This window comes from Grammomys surdaster, unplaced genomic scaffold, assembly GCF_004785775.1.
Source record: "Grammomys surdaster isolate TR1022 unplaced genomic scaffold, NIH_TR_1.0 66, whole genome shotgun sequence".
Lineage (NCBI taxonomy): Eukaryota > Metazoa > Chordata > Mammalia > Rodentia > Muridae > Grammomys > Grammomys surdaster.
This window is the reverse complement of record NW_021604568.1, coordinates 18,355,219-18,372,820: the sequence shown is the minus strand read 5'-3', so window position 1 is coordinate 18,372,820 and position 17,602 is coordinate 18,355,219. Positions and strand designations below refer to the sequence as shown.

Here is a 17,602-nt window from a genome sequence, read left to right as displayed (position 1 = left end):
ATACCATACATGCATGCACATGTACACACAGGCACACATAACCACATTGCACACACACATATCACATACACATGCATGTATACACATTTGTGTATACACCATACATGCATGCACATGTATGCACAGGTGCATACACCCATAACATGCACACACTACACATACCCATATCATATTATATGTACCCACACACACACACATACAATCTGCACAATCACAAATTAAAACAAAAGGTGCCACTGCAGCTTTCTAGAGTTTCATATTTTGCCTTGCTTACTTAGTCCTAATCATCTTTGAGAAAACAATAGCTACCAAGTAAATTTCATGTACTGCTCAGCTAAACTTTATAGGCCACCGACATGGAGTCTTTTAAATGAATTTGAAGAAGCAAAGGCAAGAATTATAGCCTTGAAGTCTCTTTGGAAATGGTATGGTTTGCAGAGATGATTAAATACACGTAGGAGAATGTATTGATCTCACAGAGCTTGTTGGGGGCGGGGAGCTTAGGGCCTTATTCTGAGAAGGAAGGAAAAACCTGTCTGTAGCAATTGCTGTCTTAGTTACTTCTCTGACTGTGCAGACTTCTGTAGACATCTGTAGGGCTTCTTAGCTCTTTATTCAGTTTCCAGACAGCACAGCCCAGGTCCCTCTGTGCCCTTGTGATAGGGGAGAGAAGAGGGAAGAGGCAGAAGAAAGACTCACAGGAGCCACTTCAGAATGATGACATCAATATTTATAGGCCCTCACATGAGAGCAAAGGTCCCGACAGATCTCCAGGGTTGTTTTTTTTTTTTTTTTTTAACATCTAGCAGTGAGGTCAGGCTGGATCTCTGCTTCCTCAGTGAGAAGTACTGGCAGATTTCCAGAAAGCCTCTGCTTCCCAAGTCCAAAGATGAAGAATTTCTTCCTCTGCTCCCACGTGTAGTAATCACCTTTCCTGAAAGAAAGAATGTATGAGTGTGTGTGTGTGCGTGTGTGTGTGTGTGTGATGTGAGTGTATGTGTACATACATGTGTGTGCATGTGTACATGTGTGTGCATACATGTGCATGTGTGTTTAGCTTATGTTAAAATCTAACATTTGGTCTTAAGAAGACAGATTATATTTGTTGTTAACTTGGCTAGTAAATAATACATGCTCAGAGGCCACTAAGTTAAACTGGACTCTAGGGATGAGTTGTTTTCTAAGTTCTTGTCTAGGAAAGAAGCAGAGGTCATTGTGGGTGGAGCTATAGCCACTGCCGGTTCTGCAGGAGTTATTGTGTGCTAGTCATTCATTCTGCATACTCTTTACTGTGTGTGGTGTAAAATATCTCCCACCTGAACATAAATTCCCACACAGGTTCAGCACTTGTTTAAATCTTTGTGTTTGCATTCATACAAATAATATCCATTCCTTATAGTAAACAAACCTTCTTTGAAATGTCAAAAGAGTAAAGGAAAATTAAAATTATCTGAGAATCTAAGATCTACAACTTGTGGGCAGCTCTAAACTTATAGATAGTCTTTTGACATGTATATGGTTTGTATCAGTGGAGTTATGGGATGCATGTCCTCCTTTAACCTTCTTTAATTGGTAATATATCTTCTCACCTAGGTGTGTATTGAACTATATGGCTTTCTATGCCTGTGTAGTATTTTCTCATAGTCTATGAAACCATAATGTTGGTGGACATTTAGGTTATTCTTAGGTTTTCAAAAGTTTTGGTGTGGCGTTTTTCTTTTCTTTTTTTTTTTTTTTTTTGCTTTTGCCTGAGGCTCATTGCTGTTGGTGGTGAGTAGTTTTTGTGCTAGGGATTGAATTCAGGGCCTTGGATGTACTAAGCAAGCATTTGAACAGCAGGTCACAAATATTGGGACTAGAGAGATGTCTCAGCAGATAAGAACATTTGTTGCTCTTCCAGAGGACCTGGGTTCAGTTCCTAGCACCCATATGACAGCTCACAACAGTCTGTAACTCCAGTTCCAGGGTATTGGATGTCCTCTTCTAGCCTCCAAGGAAACTGCACTCAAATGGTGCACATACGTAATTACAGGCAAACACAAAAAAAGATCTTTTTAAAAAGTGCCAGTACTGACCAAAAGGCCTCTCCCTTCTTCCCTGTCTCTTCTCCATGGGTCCCCAGGGATCTTTTTAAAACACTATTAAAATTTTTCTGTTGAAAAAGAATATAGAAATAATGCATCTGTTTTAAAATAAGTTTTAGATATATTTTACTTTTGTCATTCAAGTTTTTAAAAATGTCCTTTCAGTTTGTTACTGTAACTGCTCAGGAAAAATAATAGGAAGTGAGATACTGATTTATAAGTACCAGGGTTATCTAGACCCAGAATCTATGTGACTTTAAGGTGGATTAGTAGATATAGATATATAGATATATGCGTGTGTGTGTGTGTGTGTGTATGTGTGTGTGTATATCTGTATGTCTGTATATCTGTATATGAAAACATTCATTTACATATATATACATATATACACATATACATATACACATATATACACATATACACATACACACATACATACATACACACATACACACATGCACACATACACACATGCACACATACACACATACACACATACACATATATACACACATACACAAACACATACACACATACATGTATACACGTATACACATACACACGTACATATGTACACATATACACATACAGACATATACATATACATACACACATACACACATATACACATACACACATACACATATACACACATACACACATACATACATATATAGACAAAAACATTCATCCTTCTTTCCCTTCCTGTTAACAAGGAAAAACATGGCAGCCCTATTCAAGCTCTGTAAAACTTACAGGTCAAAGAGTTAGAGGAGCGGCTGGAGAACGAAGCACTTCACAAAGAGATCCATAACCTCAGACAACAGCTGGAGCTTCTGGAAGATGACAAGAGAGAGCTGGAGCAGAAATACCAGAGCTCAGAGGAGAAGGCCCGGAACCTGAAGCATTCAGGTGAAAGCCCTGAGTCAGCGCCTGTGTCTGTCGCTCACGCCCATGGCAGAGTGTGTCTGCAGTTAGCTCTGAAGGCCGTAGGAAAAATAACCCAAATTTGTTCGATTGTTTGTTTGGGTTGCTATATGTGTATGCATGTGGACACTAGAGATCGATGTCAGGAACAGTTCATCTTGGTTTTTCCTTTGAAAATACTCTATTTTATGTGTATGAGGGTCTGTACACCATGTGTGTACCTGGTATGCATCATGTATGTGCCTGGTGCCTATGGAAGCCAGAAGAGGCATAAGATCCCCTAAACTAGAATTATTGGCAATTCTGAATCACCATGTGTGTGGTACGAACTGAACCTGGTTCCTCTGTAATAGCAACAGGTGCTTTTAATTGCCAATTCACCTCTCCAGGCCCAAATCTTGTTTTTTGTTTTTTGTTTCTTTGTTTTGTTTTTTTTTTGTTTGTTTGCCTTTTGTTTTGTTTTGTTGTTCTTGTCGTCATTTTATCTTTGAAGGTAAGATACCTCTCACTAGTGTCTCAGGCTCACCAGTAAGCTCGACTTGCTGATCAGGGAGCTCCATAGATCCTCTCACTTCCACTCTCACAGCACTTGGATTGCAAACATATACCACCATACCCAGCTCTCTTATAGGCTCTGGGGAGTTGAGTGAAGTCATGCTTGCTTGCACAGTAAGTCTCACACAGACTGAACAGTCTCCTCAATCTACTGACTTGGATTTGAAACTTCATTTCTAACTATCACAGTTCAACAGAATATTCCACGTAACCAAGCAAGTCACAAATACTGCAGCATTCTCTCTCTCTCTCTCTCTCTCTCTCTCTCTCTCTCTCTCTCTCTTCCTCTCTTTCTCTTGTAGAGCCCATGTGAGTTTCCCAGAGTAACCAAAGCCCAGTGGTGCCATTGGCGTGGAAGACCCAAACTGTCAGCTTCTCTGGGCCTTTAGAAAGGAAGGCTTACTAAGCACTTTCTTTGCTCTGTTTGTTTTGAAGTGCTTTTCCCAAAATAATTAAACTCTCTTTCTTTTTAAAAACAATACCCTCATCTTTGGCATTTGTGTCCCCTTCATCTTTGGGGTTTAATTATACGTATGAAATATTACTTTCTATGCCATACCTAACAATGAAATGGGCAACAATATATATATTAAATGAAAAAACTTTTAAAAACACCAGGGATTCTGAAATCAAGGGAGTTATTCATTAAGTGCTAGAAGGCTCACAAAAATGTATGAGTTGGATTACGATACAGTTATAAGTCTCTGCAAGAAGGTGGGTAATTTATGATGGGTACATTTCTCTTTATAACAGCCTCAATATTCACTTCACATATTTTCCATTAATTTTATAATAGAATTTTGAAATCTGTGCAGAAGAACCATGTAGGCCTTTTTATTTCCCCCTTTTGAAACTTTCGGTGCTTTTTAAATTCTCATAATAAAAAATCATCGCAATTTACTTTAAAAAAATTCAACCCAAAATTTAGAAAGTTTGTACTCTCTTTAATAAGCGTCAAGAGTAGCCTCCAGGCAAAGCCATCTTTATAGTAAATGGAAGTGGTGTTATAGACATCTGAGGTTCTAGTTTGAACTGATTTAGAATCTATTGGCAGCCAGGCCTATCAGGGGCACAAGAAGCTACACAGAAGGGGCTAGAACAATGCCTCAGCGTCAAGATCACTTGCTGCTCCTACAGAGGACACTGGTTCAAATCACACCACCCACATGGTGCCTCACAAACACTTAAGAGATCTGATACCTTCTTCTTACCTCTGTGAGCAGTGGATACACGTGGTGAACATGTACAGATGCAAGCAAAACACTTGTAGACATCAAGTAAAATAAATAAATAGGAAAACAAAAAGAAACACAGAAGAAAGGAGTCTATGCTTTTTTACTGGGTATGGTGGCATGTGGGTGTTTTTGGATCTCCAGGGAGGGGGGTATGAGTCTGGATTCTCTAAAGGAATAGGATCAACAGAATGAATAGGTACATGGGATTTATTGGGAGATTTATTCATCTGGATAACAGGCTGTGGTCCAAATAATGTAACAATAGCTGTTTCTCCACAGAATGGTCAAGAATCAATCAGTGGTCTAGTCTGTGAGGCTGGATGTCTCAGCACTCATAATCTGGTGCTGGAGTCGGGAGGATTCACACAGAGCTTCTTCAGGCTATGTTAGAAACATGAAGAAGTAGGTTGTACCAGTGCTGTGAGCCTCAGCATCAGGTTAGATGAACTTGCCGATGAGAACAGGGCAAGTAGGAAAAAAAACAAAGTTCCCTTCTTCCATGGTCTTTTACTTGGCCTGCCTCCAGAGGGTGCAGGCCAGCTTTAGGGTATGCCTTCCCATGTTAAATAATCAAATAAGCTTGATGTTGACCTTTGCCCCACACACACACAATTTGGAATGAAGAGTGTAACCCCTAACCCCACATTGTCTGCTTAAGGATTGACAGGGAAAGCATATAGTGAAGAGCATTATGTGGTACCCATCACCTATTAAGCTTTAATGTATAGTTCTCTCCTTTTGTGATATGGTGCCAGAGCTTAAACCCAGCACTTTGTGCTTGCTCTAGAACAAAGCTATACCTGCAGCCCTGTGATACAAACTTACATTGAACCCCTTGAATTCAAGAAGGATACTGTGCCCAGCTCTGTCTATAGATCCATTAACATTGTAACAATGTTACATGTTATGTTATTATTGTAACGATGCCTATGTTATCATGGCTTGTAAGAATAAATGACACTTCTTCAAAAGAGCAAAAAGTCCATAAGTTACAGACATTCAGGAATGTGGATCTAGTTTAAACTCCAGTGTTTGCTGTTTTTTAAGGAAATTAAGTATAGAGGAGAAGAATACAATTACTAAAATGAGTTACGAATGTCATCTTAGTAGCCCATGGTCTGCACACTTTTTAAGTCTAGCGTGAATAATTTCTTGTTGTTCAAAAACTGATCTCTACTGTTACCTACACTCCTTCAGCCTGTTCAGTTGTTACTCTCCACGCAGTAGCCACATTGTTTTGTAGTTGCTTTAACAGATGAAGGCTTAGATGCTAGTGATGGACGAGATGACACAAAGTTGCAAGCTGCAGTTTCCTCTGGAAATGTCTTAAGTGTGCCCCATCTTATATCTGAGAAAGGCTGGGTTTTTCTGTTACTTGCATGAACTGTGTGTAGTAAACAGTCTGGAGTCATTTATCTCAGCTTTCTTTGAATATTTGCTCCCTGTACAGTGGATGAACTCCAGAAGCGAGTGAACCAGTCGGAGAATTCGGTGCCTCCCCCGCCTCCTCCTCCTCCACCTCTCCCTCCTCCACCTCCCAATCCAATCCGGTAAGTACCATTGAGGACCTTCCAGCTACTGATTGATGACCTTCCCAATGCCGGTGTCATTCCATGTCCTTGACTCTACTAATCACCATAGTCTATTTTGCTTTTTTCCTTTATTGAGACAGTCTCATGTATCCCAGGCTGGCCTTGAACTCATTCTATAGCTGAGAATGACCTAGGATAACCTTGAATCTGAACCTCCTATGTCTGCCTCCTGGTGTGGGGATTATAGACACATGCCATATGGCCCAGCTTCTGTAGTGCAGGGAATCAAACCCAGAGCTTCAAGTATGCCAGGCAGGTGCTCCACCAGCTCAGTTATGTCCTCAGCTCCGTCTTCTTCTTTCTGATACCAGCTTAGGTTGTATCTTTAGGGAGACAGTAGAAGGCAGAAAGGAACATTTCCTAAAGACCAATGTTTTTCCTGCTTCTTGTATATCCTTGGTTTTTAAAATCACCTTTCAAAGAAATCCTCAGGACCCACAGATCCCCTTGTAGGACTTGGATTTGGTGGCAATATTCCAAACTCCAAGAAGTAGATGTCTATCGTTTAACTCAGATACTTGAATTTTAAAATTCTACCCCTAGCAGTAGGATTTCCTTCACCGGGGAGACCAAGGAATTTTGAGGGTATCCAAACTGGTTCACTTTTTGCCCCTCATAATTTAAATTTGAAGGCTCTAGATTATACATTTTTAAAAGTCATAAGTTAAAACTTAAACCTACTAATTGTTATAAACTAGTGATTAATCTAAAAGTGCTAAATATCTCTTATCCCAATCTTGATAGTTAAGCCTTTAGTAATTCTGAACTTTCCATAAGAACCTTCCACAAGAAAAATTACTGTTTAAGATCTTGGCAAAGGACTCCTATATGCAAGAAGGAATTCTCTTTTTCTGAAGCCTGGTTGGTATTCATCATTACCTCTGCCTGACATACATTCTGGAGAGACTTTGCCTTCTTGGTGATTCTACCCACCAGCATCCAAAATTAGAGGAGTCAGGCTACTTATCTTGATGACTGCCTACCTCCTCATGAGGTTAGTTAGTTGCCTTCGGATAATTTATTCTTGAACAAATGGCATTTAAACTTCTGCTGGATGTTTTAGCTTTCATTAACTCATGTGATTTGTTTAATCCTTTCACACAGAGAAGCCCTTTATCCCCGCTTTGCACCTTAGCTGATCCAGCTGAATAGAATGTGTTGCATGTTCCTCCCACACGACTATGGAAATGGGACTTTGCTTTTGAAAAAGAGTCTCATTACTTTGCCTTGCCGAGTTGGGTATGACATAATCTACTTTAAGCCATTGAAGTAGTTGAGGTTAAATAATCTTTACAAGTGATCGAGTCCAAGAGTCAATTGAAAGAATTTCAGGTATTTTAAATTCTCTCACTCCTGGGTAGCTAAACCTGTAGGAGATATTCCAAAGGTGACATTTAAAATGAGAAATGCGTCACTCTGATCTTTCTCTCGGGTCTAGAATTTTGAGCTGATAAGAAAGGTCACTTCTATGAGAAGGGAGAACTATTAAAAAGCAATTACAGTCTTGCTGTCGGCCTTTGATTTTTAGCCTTAGAAATGCCGAGAGCCCCCTAGAATTTAAAACGTAATCAAAATAGAATTTCCTCCATGGAACTCTTTACAGTTATACTGAGAAGTGAGTACAAGAATCAAGACTATATATTGCCTCAACCACTGACTCTTTTGTAAGACCCCCTGAAAGAAAATGTTCATTGAATAATATGAATAACTTTTAAGATAGATTTAAATAGTATGGGATATAACTTTTCAGAAAAAAAATTGTGAAAAATACTTTCTCGTCAAGGTTTTTTTTTTTTTTTTTTTTTTTTTGCATATGTATTGAGCGCTCAAGGGTACTAAACCCACCCCATGGTTTCCAACTTTGTTTTTGAGCCATTTCTTTTATCCTGGATCTAGATCCTGGATAGAGTGACCATGGTAAGGATGGGGAAGGGAGTCAGGTCATCTCTTCCTCAGTAGCTTTCTGGCTTCTTAGTCTCTTTCAGTTTCTTTGACCTAGAGGACAGATACATTAGAGGAAAGAGTAAGAAGGTGTAGGTGGGTCATGTTGTGATGGAAGGATTGTAGGATAGGTCCTGGACAAGCATGTCTCATGGGCAGAGAAGTGGAGGATGGAGTGAGTCTTCCAGCATGAATGAGCCCACAGGGTGTATAATATAGACAAAGAAGCATATGGAACATGGAGATACTTCCAAGAAATGGGTTGACTGTTTCATTACGTGTTCACCGTACTTGCTCAAGCTAAGATGGCTGTCTGCTTACTAGGCAACGTTCTCTTCAGAGACCACTGTTATATATGTGGCCTCTCGTTGACCAAGCGGTGACATAGGACTCTATAGATTCATCACAGGGAATTGACTCGTGTGATTATAGAGGGCTAACAAGTCCCAAGACCTGTAAGGCAAGTTGGCAAGCTGGGCACCTAGGACATCTGTTAGATGTACTTTAAGGCTGAGTCCAAAGTCTGAGAACTTGTGGTAGAGTAACACTCTGAAGGTTGGCAGACTTGAGATCCAGGAGGCCATGGTGTAGTGATCCAGGTTCAAAAGCAGAAAAATACAGTGTTCCTGTTAGAAGGCAGAAAAGATTCTTTCTCATTGGTGACAAGAACTGCCAATGTTTGTTCAACTCAGGCTTTCAGTAATTGGGTGAGGCCAACATCTGGGAGGGCAATGTGCCTGTCTCAGCATATTGGGTTAATTGGGGGTAGGTGGATGAGTGAAAGCTTGGATTGTTGGTCCAGTCATTCCATCTAATGATTGGTTCCCACCCTATATATTTTCTTTGTAGTGTAAGCTCTCTCTTGATGGTTTGTCATTTTTCAATATCGTAGATTCTCCTCTGAGTGCCTCACATCTCCAGCTCAGCTTCAACATTATGTTAACACTTTTCTCATCAACTTAGGTGATGAACAATAAAGAACATGTATTCTTACTTCATACATGCAAATATATGCAAATGGTCTGAGCAGTACAGACAAATCCCTGTTTTGTCACCTCAGTGTACCCAGAATTGAGGTTGTTAAAGAGTGTGATATCAAACGAGAGTGAGACTACGTGCTGGTGAAGACCTCCCAGTCTACCCTGGCATGGGCTCACAAGTAGATATTGAATCCTTTTGGGGAGTCGGGGGGGGGGAATAAAAACCAGTATTTTCCTTCTTATAACATTGGAGATAAAAATATGATATTATAAAGTCAAAATTCTATACAAATTAGGAAGTCTTTGTTAGATTTACTTGTGGAATCCCTTTATTTGTTGGCTAATTTGTCTTTCTGTTGTTCATAATGCATTTTAAAGACACACAGGCTTTTACATTTTTAATGTGGTCCAGTTCGTCATAGTTTAGGTTTTATGTGCACTTTTAAAAACCCAGGCTGGAGAGACAGCGGTACAGATCTGCTCTGTCCCCAGATGCCTGACTTACACAGTGCAAGCTGGATGGTCTACACTCCTGTTTCATAAGCATATGCCTATTGATGGCATATCCTGTTCTGTTGGGGTTGAGCATAGGGACCCACAGGCTAGGTGACCACCACCACTGGGCCATATTCCCTGTCCCACACCCATATTTTGTTTTGAACACACACTAACTTTTCATACTTCCTTGTGTCTGGAAAGTACTTCGTAGGGAACCAGTATTTCCTAGATAACTAGTTCTGTCATCTGAAAATTCTTTTCATCTATGTCCTTTTATAAACCTGTGTTCACGAACGTTGGCATCCAGTCCTTTTCCTCTAGTGATCATACTAGTTTTATACAGGACAACGTAAGACATTTTCCTTGTCTATAAACTGATAAAGGCCGTAATATCGACCAAAGTAGAAAGCAGCTGCTTAAATTCTATTTGAGGATTCATGCATGTACAGAAGACCTGGTTTCCACCGAGCGTCTAGAACTCTCCATTTTGCCAGTTGAACAATAATGCAGCCACTAATTTCTTTGGAATCTTTTTCTTCTTCCCAAAGGTCCCTCATGTCTATGATCCGGAAGCGATCCCACCCCAGTGGTAACAGTGCTAAGAAAGAAAAGACAACTCAGCCAGAGACAGGTAAGCTTCACAACTATCCAGTTTCCCTCAGGATGATGGTGGGCAGACAGGTAAGCTTCACAACTATCCAGTTTCCCTCAAGCGGATGATGGTGGGCAGCTTGTCAGTAATTGCCGTGTTTGCTGAGCTCTTTGAGCAGAATGTGGACTTGTGAGAAACAACCACCCGAAGGATGGGCATTGACTTCTGTCCTAGTGAGGGTTTTACTCCTGTGAACAGACACCATAACCAAGGAATGTCTTATAAAGACAACATTTAATTGGGACTGGCTTACAGGTTCAGAGTCTGTTATCATCAAGGCAGAAACATGGCAGCATCCAGGAAGGCATGGTGCAGGAGGAGCTGAGAATTCTACATCTTCATCCGAAGGCTGCCAGCAGAAGACTGGCTTCCAGGCAGCTAGGATGAGGGTCTTATAGCCCATGCCCACAGTGACACACCTACTCCAACAGGACTTAGCATATACAAACCATCACACCTTCCTACAACTTATTGTCTAGATCAAGGAGAGTGTACTTAGAGCTATCCTTTCTCTGGGAATGGTCATTTGAGACATGAAGGAGAGGAGTAATCCCAAAGGCGTTTTAGAGAAAGATTTCTTATCAGTGTCAAGGGGGTTGGGATCTTACCAAGTATCTTATCAGCTGTACACTACTACAGTGTCACATGCTCAAGTCACATTCTAGTGTAATTAGAGGTGGTGTAAACAAGTGACCACCCACATAAATGTGATAACATTTAGTGCAATGTTTGGGGCATACTGTGGGAAGAAGCGGGTGTCTCTGAGAATCTGTGATGTTGGACTGCTGGCGTCATTAGGCAGCATTCAAGTTGATCTGGGGCATCAGTGACGGGAGTATTTGGGGTGAAAGATGCCCAGAGAGCATAGTGGTTTGTTCAAAGGTCTGAATCAGGGAAGGAGCTTCATGCATCAGAAAACCTAAAGATTGTTCTGCTACTTTGACTCAGGAGCCAGGGAGGAGGGCTGAGATGTGGGTGGGAGGCAGGTTCTCAAAGCAGTGGTCAAGATGCTGATGTTTCTCCTCAGAATAGAAGTTTGAAGTGGGAATGTAGTGAGATTCATCCTCTGTAACAGTCACTCTGCCTGAAGTTTGGGAAGAGCAAAGAATGGAGAAGGGAAGGCTAGGCGAGCCTGTAGGCAAGTGGGCATGGCAGGCAGGCAGGCAAGACAAGTATGCCTGGCAGGCAGACAGGCAGACATGGCAGACATGGCAGACATGGCAGACATGGCAGACATGGCAGACATGGCAGACATGGCAGACATGGCAAAGGAATGTCAATGCCTTAGACTAGGAGACTCAGAGGTGATTGCTGTCCAGGTGATTGCTTAGATTCAAGAACTAATCATCTAGTGATCTAGCTAGGGAGGTAGGTCTAGAGGAACAAGTGAGGAGATGGCCTGGAGACACTGGTTCAGAGTCCATGCACAGAGCTCACGTTAGCAGCCATGAGAGCACTCTCTGGAACTGGGTTAGATCTTGATCTGTCGAATCTCACAATGTTGAACTCAAATTAGAACCAACAAGGTTGCTCAGCACCTGTTACAAAGCTCTCCTGAACTTGCCAGTTGCAAATCCAGATCTGTATAAGATTCTTCTTGACCCCATCTGCTTGCCTTCTCCCGTCTAGCCATTGGCATGGCATTAGCAGTGTGACTTTCTGAGGTCTTCCTAGGTGTCCTAATTGTATCCCTCAAGGTCTTAGGACATGTCTGTGTTTCACATGGTGTCAGTCTGGAACCCAAAGTCTGCACTGTGCTCACCAACAGCCCTCTGATTTTGCTTCCTCCTTGTTCCTCATATGCCTGTCCCACTCTCTAGCTGGATCACTTACACTACCCTGGTAAACACTGGCTCCTGTGTGGCCATATTCTATGGCTTCTGCAACTAGAGCCTCAGCAAGATGCTGCTGGGATTCCACATCCTCCATCCTTTGTCCCAGGCTCCTCCTCTGCCTCCACCTACTCATTAATATTTATAACACAAGTGGCTCATTAGCATGTTCTTGTTTGTTGTGATAGAAAACAAACAAACAAACACTGGCCAAATGTAATATAGTGGGAGGAACATGTTATTAAGGGTGTGGTCTGTTATTGAGGGCAGGAACTTAAGTGGGAGCTTTCCATGGAAGAAAGCCCTTTGCTGGCTCATGGGTTTATACTTAAGTAGCCATATTCTCCCACTGTGTAGCTCTTCTGGCCTGGAACTCACAGAGCTCTATGTGCCTCTGCCTCCCAAGTGCTGAGATTAAAAGTGTGTGCCACCACTTTGGCTTAAGTAGCTTTCTTCTACAACCTGGACCACCTGCCTAGGGAACGGTTCCAGCCACAGTGGACTGGGCTGAATCAATGAATAATCCTGCATCAATTAATAATCTAGACAACCTACCACTGGTTAATCTGATCAGGATTATCTGTTGAGACTCCCTTCTCAGGCAGTGCTAGGTTGTATCGGGTTGGGAATTAAAGCTATAGCACTTCATAGTCCATTGCTGAAGGACATCATGATTGGCCAATTCCCAGCTCCTGAGTCAGTCTGATCTCTGAGCGAGATGTGTTAAGTGTGCGTGAGTGTGACATTCATGGTGGTGATGTCTGCACATGTATGGATACAGATGTGCAGGCCTATGTATGTGCAGAGGCCAGAGGAGAACATCAGGTGTCCTGCTGCATCACCCCCTTACACTGTTGAGCCGGCGTCTCTTACTGAACCTAGAGCTAGACTGGCACACAGCAAGCCCCTTCAATCCTCCTTTCTCTAACACAGTGCTGGGGTCACAGACATCCTGAGCCATACACAGTTTTTTGTACATGGATTCTAGGGTTTTGAACTCAGTTCCTCGTGCATTCTTACCTACTGAGCTACCTCTGTAACCCTGTAACTCCCATTTGGGAGAGGTAATCCTGTAGTCAAGAAATTTCCTTAAATTTATAATTCGTAGGTCAATTCTAAACTGACTCAAACATAATGTACCCTTTTGGTAGTTTTTAACATCATGATGATATACGATGGTTTGGTTTTTAAAGGCTTCTCAAAAAAAAAAAAAAAATTAGCAAAACAGGGAACCAAAAAGAAACTTCATTTCTTCTTGATAATAACCAGAGATTTTCTTGAGTAGCAACGTGATGGTTTCTTCCATGGGTCTCTCTCTTCTTTTAAGATCTAACTTATTTTCCATGTGGGTCTAAAAATTTAAGCCCTAATTAATTATACATAACATTCTGATCCAAGACTGACCTTGAAGCTTTAACTCAAAGAACCTTTGGTTTTGTTTTGTTGGGTTTTTTTCCCTTCCGCCCGTGGCGGTTCGGTAACATTAGACTTGTTGTCTTCATTAGCCTCTTTCTCTAATCTCCAGCGTCCTGCATATTTCCATTGTCCCCCTGATTACATGCTTTTGTGAGACAATTACCAACTGTGCGATTGCAGAAGGAATTACAAAACATACCACGAGCGCTCCGTAGGTGATTCATGCCGGTTTTATTAGAACCGCTTAATAGTTCAGAAGTTCATATAGATTGCTTTTTTGCCATTTCAAAAACAGGTCGGTGAGAGGAAGAAAGCCTGCGTGGCTAGCTTAGCACTGCCCTTGTGTTGCGCCTGAGTAGGGAATCTGATAAGAGTGATTTCTTTTCCTTAAGACCAATTAAGCCTTTATATTTGGGAAGAAAGGGTGAGAAATTAAAGCCTGGTTTATAATCTGTGCACAATACAGATAGTGGCACTTCTCTGAATTATCACTGTGGTTCTGGCAAGCAAATATAAGGAACTACTTTAAATTCCTGCTGGTAGATGCTGTCGAAGATTTGAATGGTGTGGCCCGTAATTCTCCATCTGTCTGCCTTAATTAGTTTCTGTATAGTGTATTTAATTGGGTTGCAGTCACTCCTTCCAGAGTGCTAATCTGTTTGTAGGCGGTGTTCCCTTCGCCATGCGGCTCTTCCTAGTCTCACTCAAAATGGCAGCCTTTCTGAAAAACAAAACCAAGAAGGGAAAAAAAGGTGTTTTAAAACTGGTCTCTGAGTTCCCAGGACTAAACCTCATCCCATGCCAGGTGCTTATGTACAAGACCTGCCTTAAAAAAAAAAATCTCCTTTTGAACAGGGTCAGTAAAGCATGTATACGTACAGATATTTAGACATCAAAAGAGACAGTGAATGAGTGAGTGAATTTCTTGTTTGCCCGCTTGCAGATATTTGTGAACCATCAGAATAAGTTCCAGATTCTATTTAATGGAACATAGGTGATCAACCCAAAGCATCGGACATTTTTTTTCTTTGTTTCTTTTTTTCCCCCAACATTTTTCATTTGTTGATGAGTTCTAACTTTGGTACTTGTGTTTCCCATGTTACATTATGTGATGTTTGATGGTTGTCAACTCGACAAGATGTACAATTACCCAGGAGACAAACCTCTGGGCATTCCCATGAGGAAATCTCTGGATTAGGTTAGTGGATCCACTCTAAATGTGGGCAGCTATTGCAGGCCTTGGTGCTGGCTGGGCTGAATAAGATCACAAGCACCTCTCCTCAGCTGTGGCCTCAGGCCCCAGCAGCCTAACTCCCTACAGTGATGGATTTACTATTGTACTGAGCTAAAACCCTACCTTCCTCAGGTGGCTTTTTTTTTTTCCATTGTTGCAACAATGAGAGTAACTAAAAAGTAACTAAGACACATGTGGAAAGATGACTCTTTGATCTGAATCATCTTCCACATTGAAACATTTTAATTCTTAGTTTTTCAATAGCTTCTGAGGACAGAATTGCCTTTGAAGTCAGATTATACTCACTCACGAATGTAGCAGTGATTGAGCCATTTGGTGCTACAGAGTTGAGGATAATAAAAACTTGTAAATTCTGGTGTTCCCTCATTTCTTATACTAATATTTCTTATACTGTTCTCTGCCTTATTAACTTGAGACAGCATCTCTCGCTGAATTTCAAGCTTGCCATTTTGGCCAGGCCAGCCAGCCAGGTGGCTCTTGAAATCTGCTATCTCTGTCCCCAAATGTTGGGGCTAGAGGCATGAAAGAAAGAAAAAATTTTAATGGATCTGAACTCACTTCCTCATCATGCTTGTGGAGTGAGCATTCTTGACTGAGCCACCTCCTCAGCCCCTAGTGTCTGATTTTAATATTACACTAATATTCGGGACTCAAGGATGGGGAATGGCTACTCAGGTCTACATGAAGTCTCCTCAGGAAAGAAGCCATGAGTTAGATCTGAAACTAGCATTACTTAGTTTTGGGTATACTGTGGTCCCCTTCATCTAGAAGGCAGCCTTTGTGGGCTTAGCCATCTTTCCTCAAAAGTACAGACATCATATCTGTTTAAAGGCAGAGTTCAGAACTGATCAGACAGACAGAGAGTCTGCCATGCAGCCTAGGTCTCAGTGGGCACTTAGCTGCTGTGAAGTCACTAGGAATAATGCAGGTCTAGAAGCACATTAATGGTGACATGTTCCAAAGTGATTCCATACTTTGGCAAGCAATTCTTTGAGAAAAATCATATTGATTTTGGTCAACAGGTTTCCGTTTAACCATTTAATCCTTGGCATTACATGCATCAAGCAAGAAAAATCAGACACTAGGGGCTGAGGAGGTGGCTCAGTCAAGAATGCTCACTCCACAAGCATGAGGAAGTGAGTTCAGATCCATTAAAATTTTTTTTTCTTTCATGCCTCTAGCCCCAACATTTGGGGACAGAGATAGCAGATTCCAAGAGCCACCTGGCTGGCTGGCCTGGCCAAAATGGCAAGCTTGAAATTCAGCAAGAGATGCTGTCTCAAGTTAATAAGGCAGAGAACAGTATAAGAAGATACCTGGTATCCTATTCTGACCTCCACATGTGTGCAACACACACACACACACCACAACACTCACATTGGACAATAGATTGTTTTATATTATCATTCATTGTAGGTAAGCACTTTGCTCCTGAGTTACACCCCAACCCCTGAAAGCTCGTTTATAATTTAATTATTTCATTTAAGTCATTGCTGGATGCCTATTTGTTATTTTTAAAACATGGATAGTTTAAATAGACTTGAAAAAAGATTTGCTTAAATGTTTCCTATTTATACAATTCCTAAACAAAATGTAGCATTGGAAACAGGTTTGCCTTCTTACTGTTCATCTCTTGACTGGACTTCTTTCTCATAGAGAAGAGATCTCTTTGATCTCCTCTTTTACTTAGGCTTTGGTCCACTTTCTTTGACATACAGGATGTAATAACTTATAAAAAAAAATCATTGAGACAAAGATGGATGATTTGAGAAAGATACAGAGGCTGGAAAGATGGTTCCGTGGGTAAGAACACTTGGCATGAAGACGGAGGTTCAGATCCCCAGAAACCCCTTGAAAAACAGGGCTTGGCATCACAAAGGTGGAAGAGGAGGTGGAGATGGTGCTTTGGCTTGGAGGCCTGCAGCCTAGCCTCAGGTTTAGTGAGAGACCATGTCTCAAAGGAATAGTGTGGAAAGAAATGAAGCATTTCACCCAGTGTGCTCCTATGGTCTCTGTATATGTATACAAAGCCATTCAAACAACATACACACAGGAGAGAGAGAGAGAGAACAGGAGAAGACACAGAGGGGAAGACCTAGAGATATCCATATCTCCAAGTTTATTCTTATATTTTTCATAGGTAAGACGATATTGATTTTCATGCTACAAACTTGACTTTGATTGTTATAATTCTTAAGTGTTCTGATTAGGAAGTTTTCTTAATTTAAAAAAATATATTATTTGGAACATTGCCGGAGAGTAGCTGTCACCCATAGTGAATTACTGGTATTCTGCCATGGCCTGAAAAGAAGACTTCTATTATCACACAGCCCAATGTCACCAGCAAGAGGAATTAGCTGTTTCCTATGTCCTAGGATGATTTCTGTCTGTGTTCTTCACACAGCTGAGGAAGTCACAGATCTGAAGAGACAAGCAGTGGAAGAAATGATGGACAGAATTAAAAAAGGAGTTCATCTTAGACCGGTTAACCAGACAGCCAGACCCAAGGCAAAGGTATGTGCAGCTGTGTACTCTATGCTCAGCTGTGCGTGCATGCATTCGTGCGTGCGTGTGTGTGAATGAGCACATGGGTGTGTATGCATGGATGTGGGTGTGCACCTGTGTGTGCATGTGG

The 17,602-nt window shown here is 41.3% G+C and overlaps 1 protein-coding gene across 1 annotated transcript in view; it reads left to right on the top strand.

Annotated features, from left to right (window-relative positions):
• Window positions 1-17,602, top strand: part of Shtn1 (shootin 1) — a 100,679-nt gene that overhangs the window by 52,387 nt on the left and 30,690 nt on the right. Inside the window, exons 10-13 of the mRNA XM_028774198.1 lie at window positions 2,843-2,996; window positions 6,252-6,351; window positions 10,361-10,443; window positions 17,372-17,481. Coding sequence (XP_028630031.1) covers window positions 2,843-2,996; window positions 6,252-6,351; window positions 10,361-10,443; window positions 17,372-17,481 — 447 coding nt within the window. The remainder of the gene's footprint in view (window positions 1-2,842; window positions 2,997-6,251; window positions 6,352-10,360; window positions 10,444-17,371; window positions 17,482-17,602) is intronic.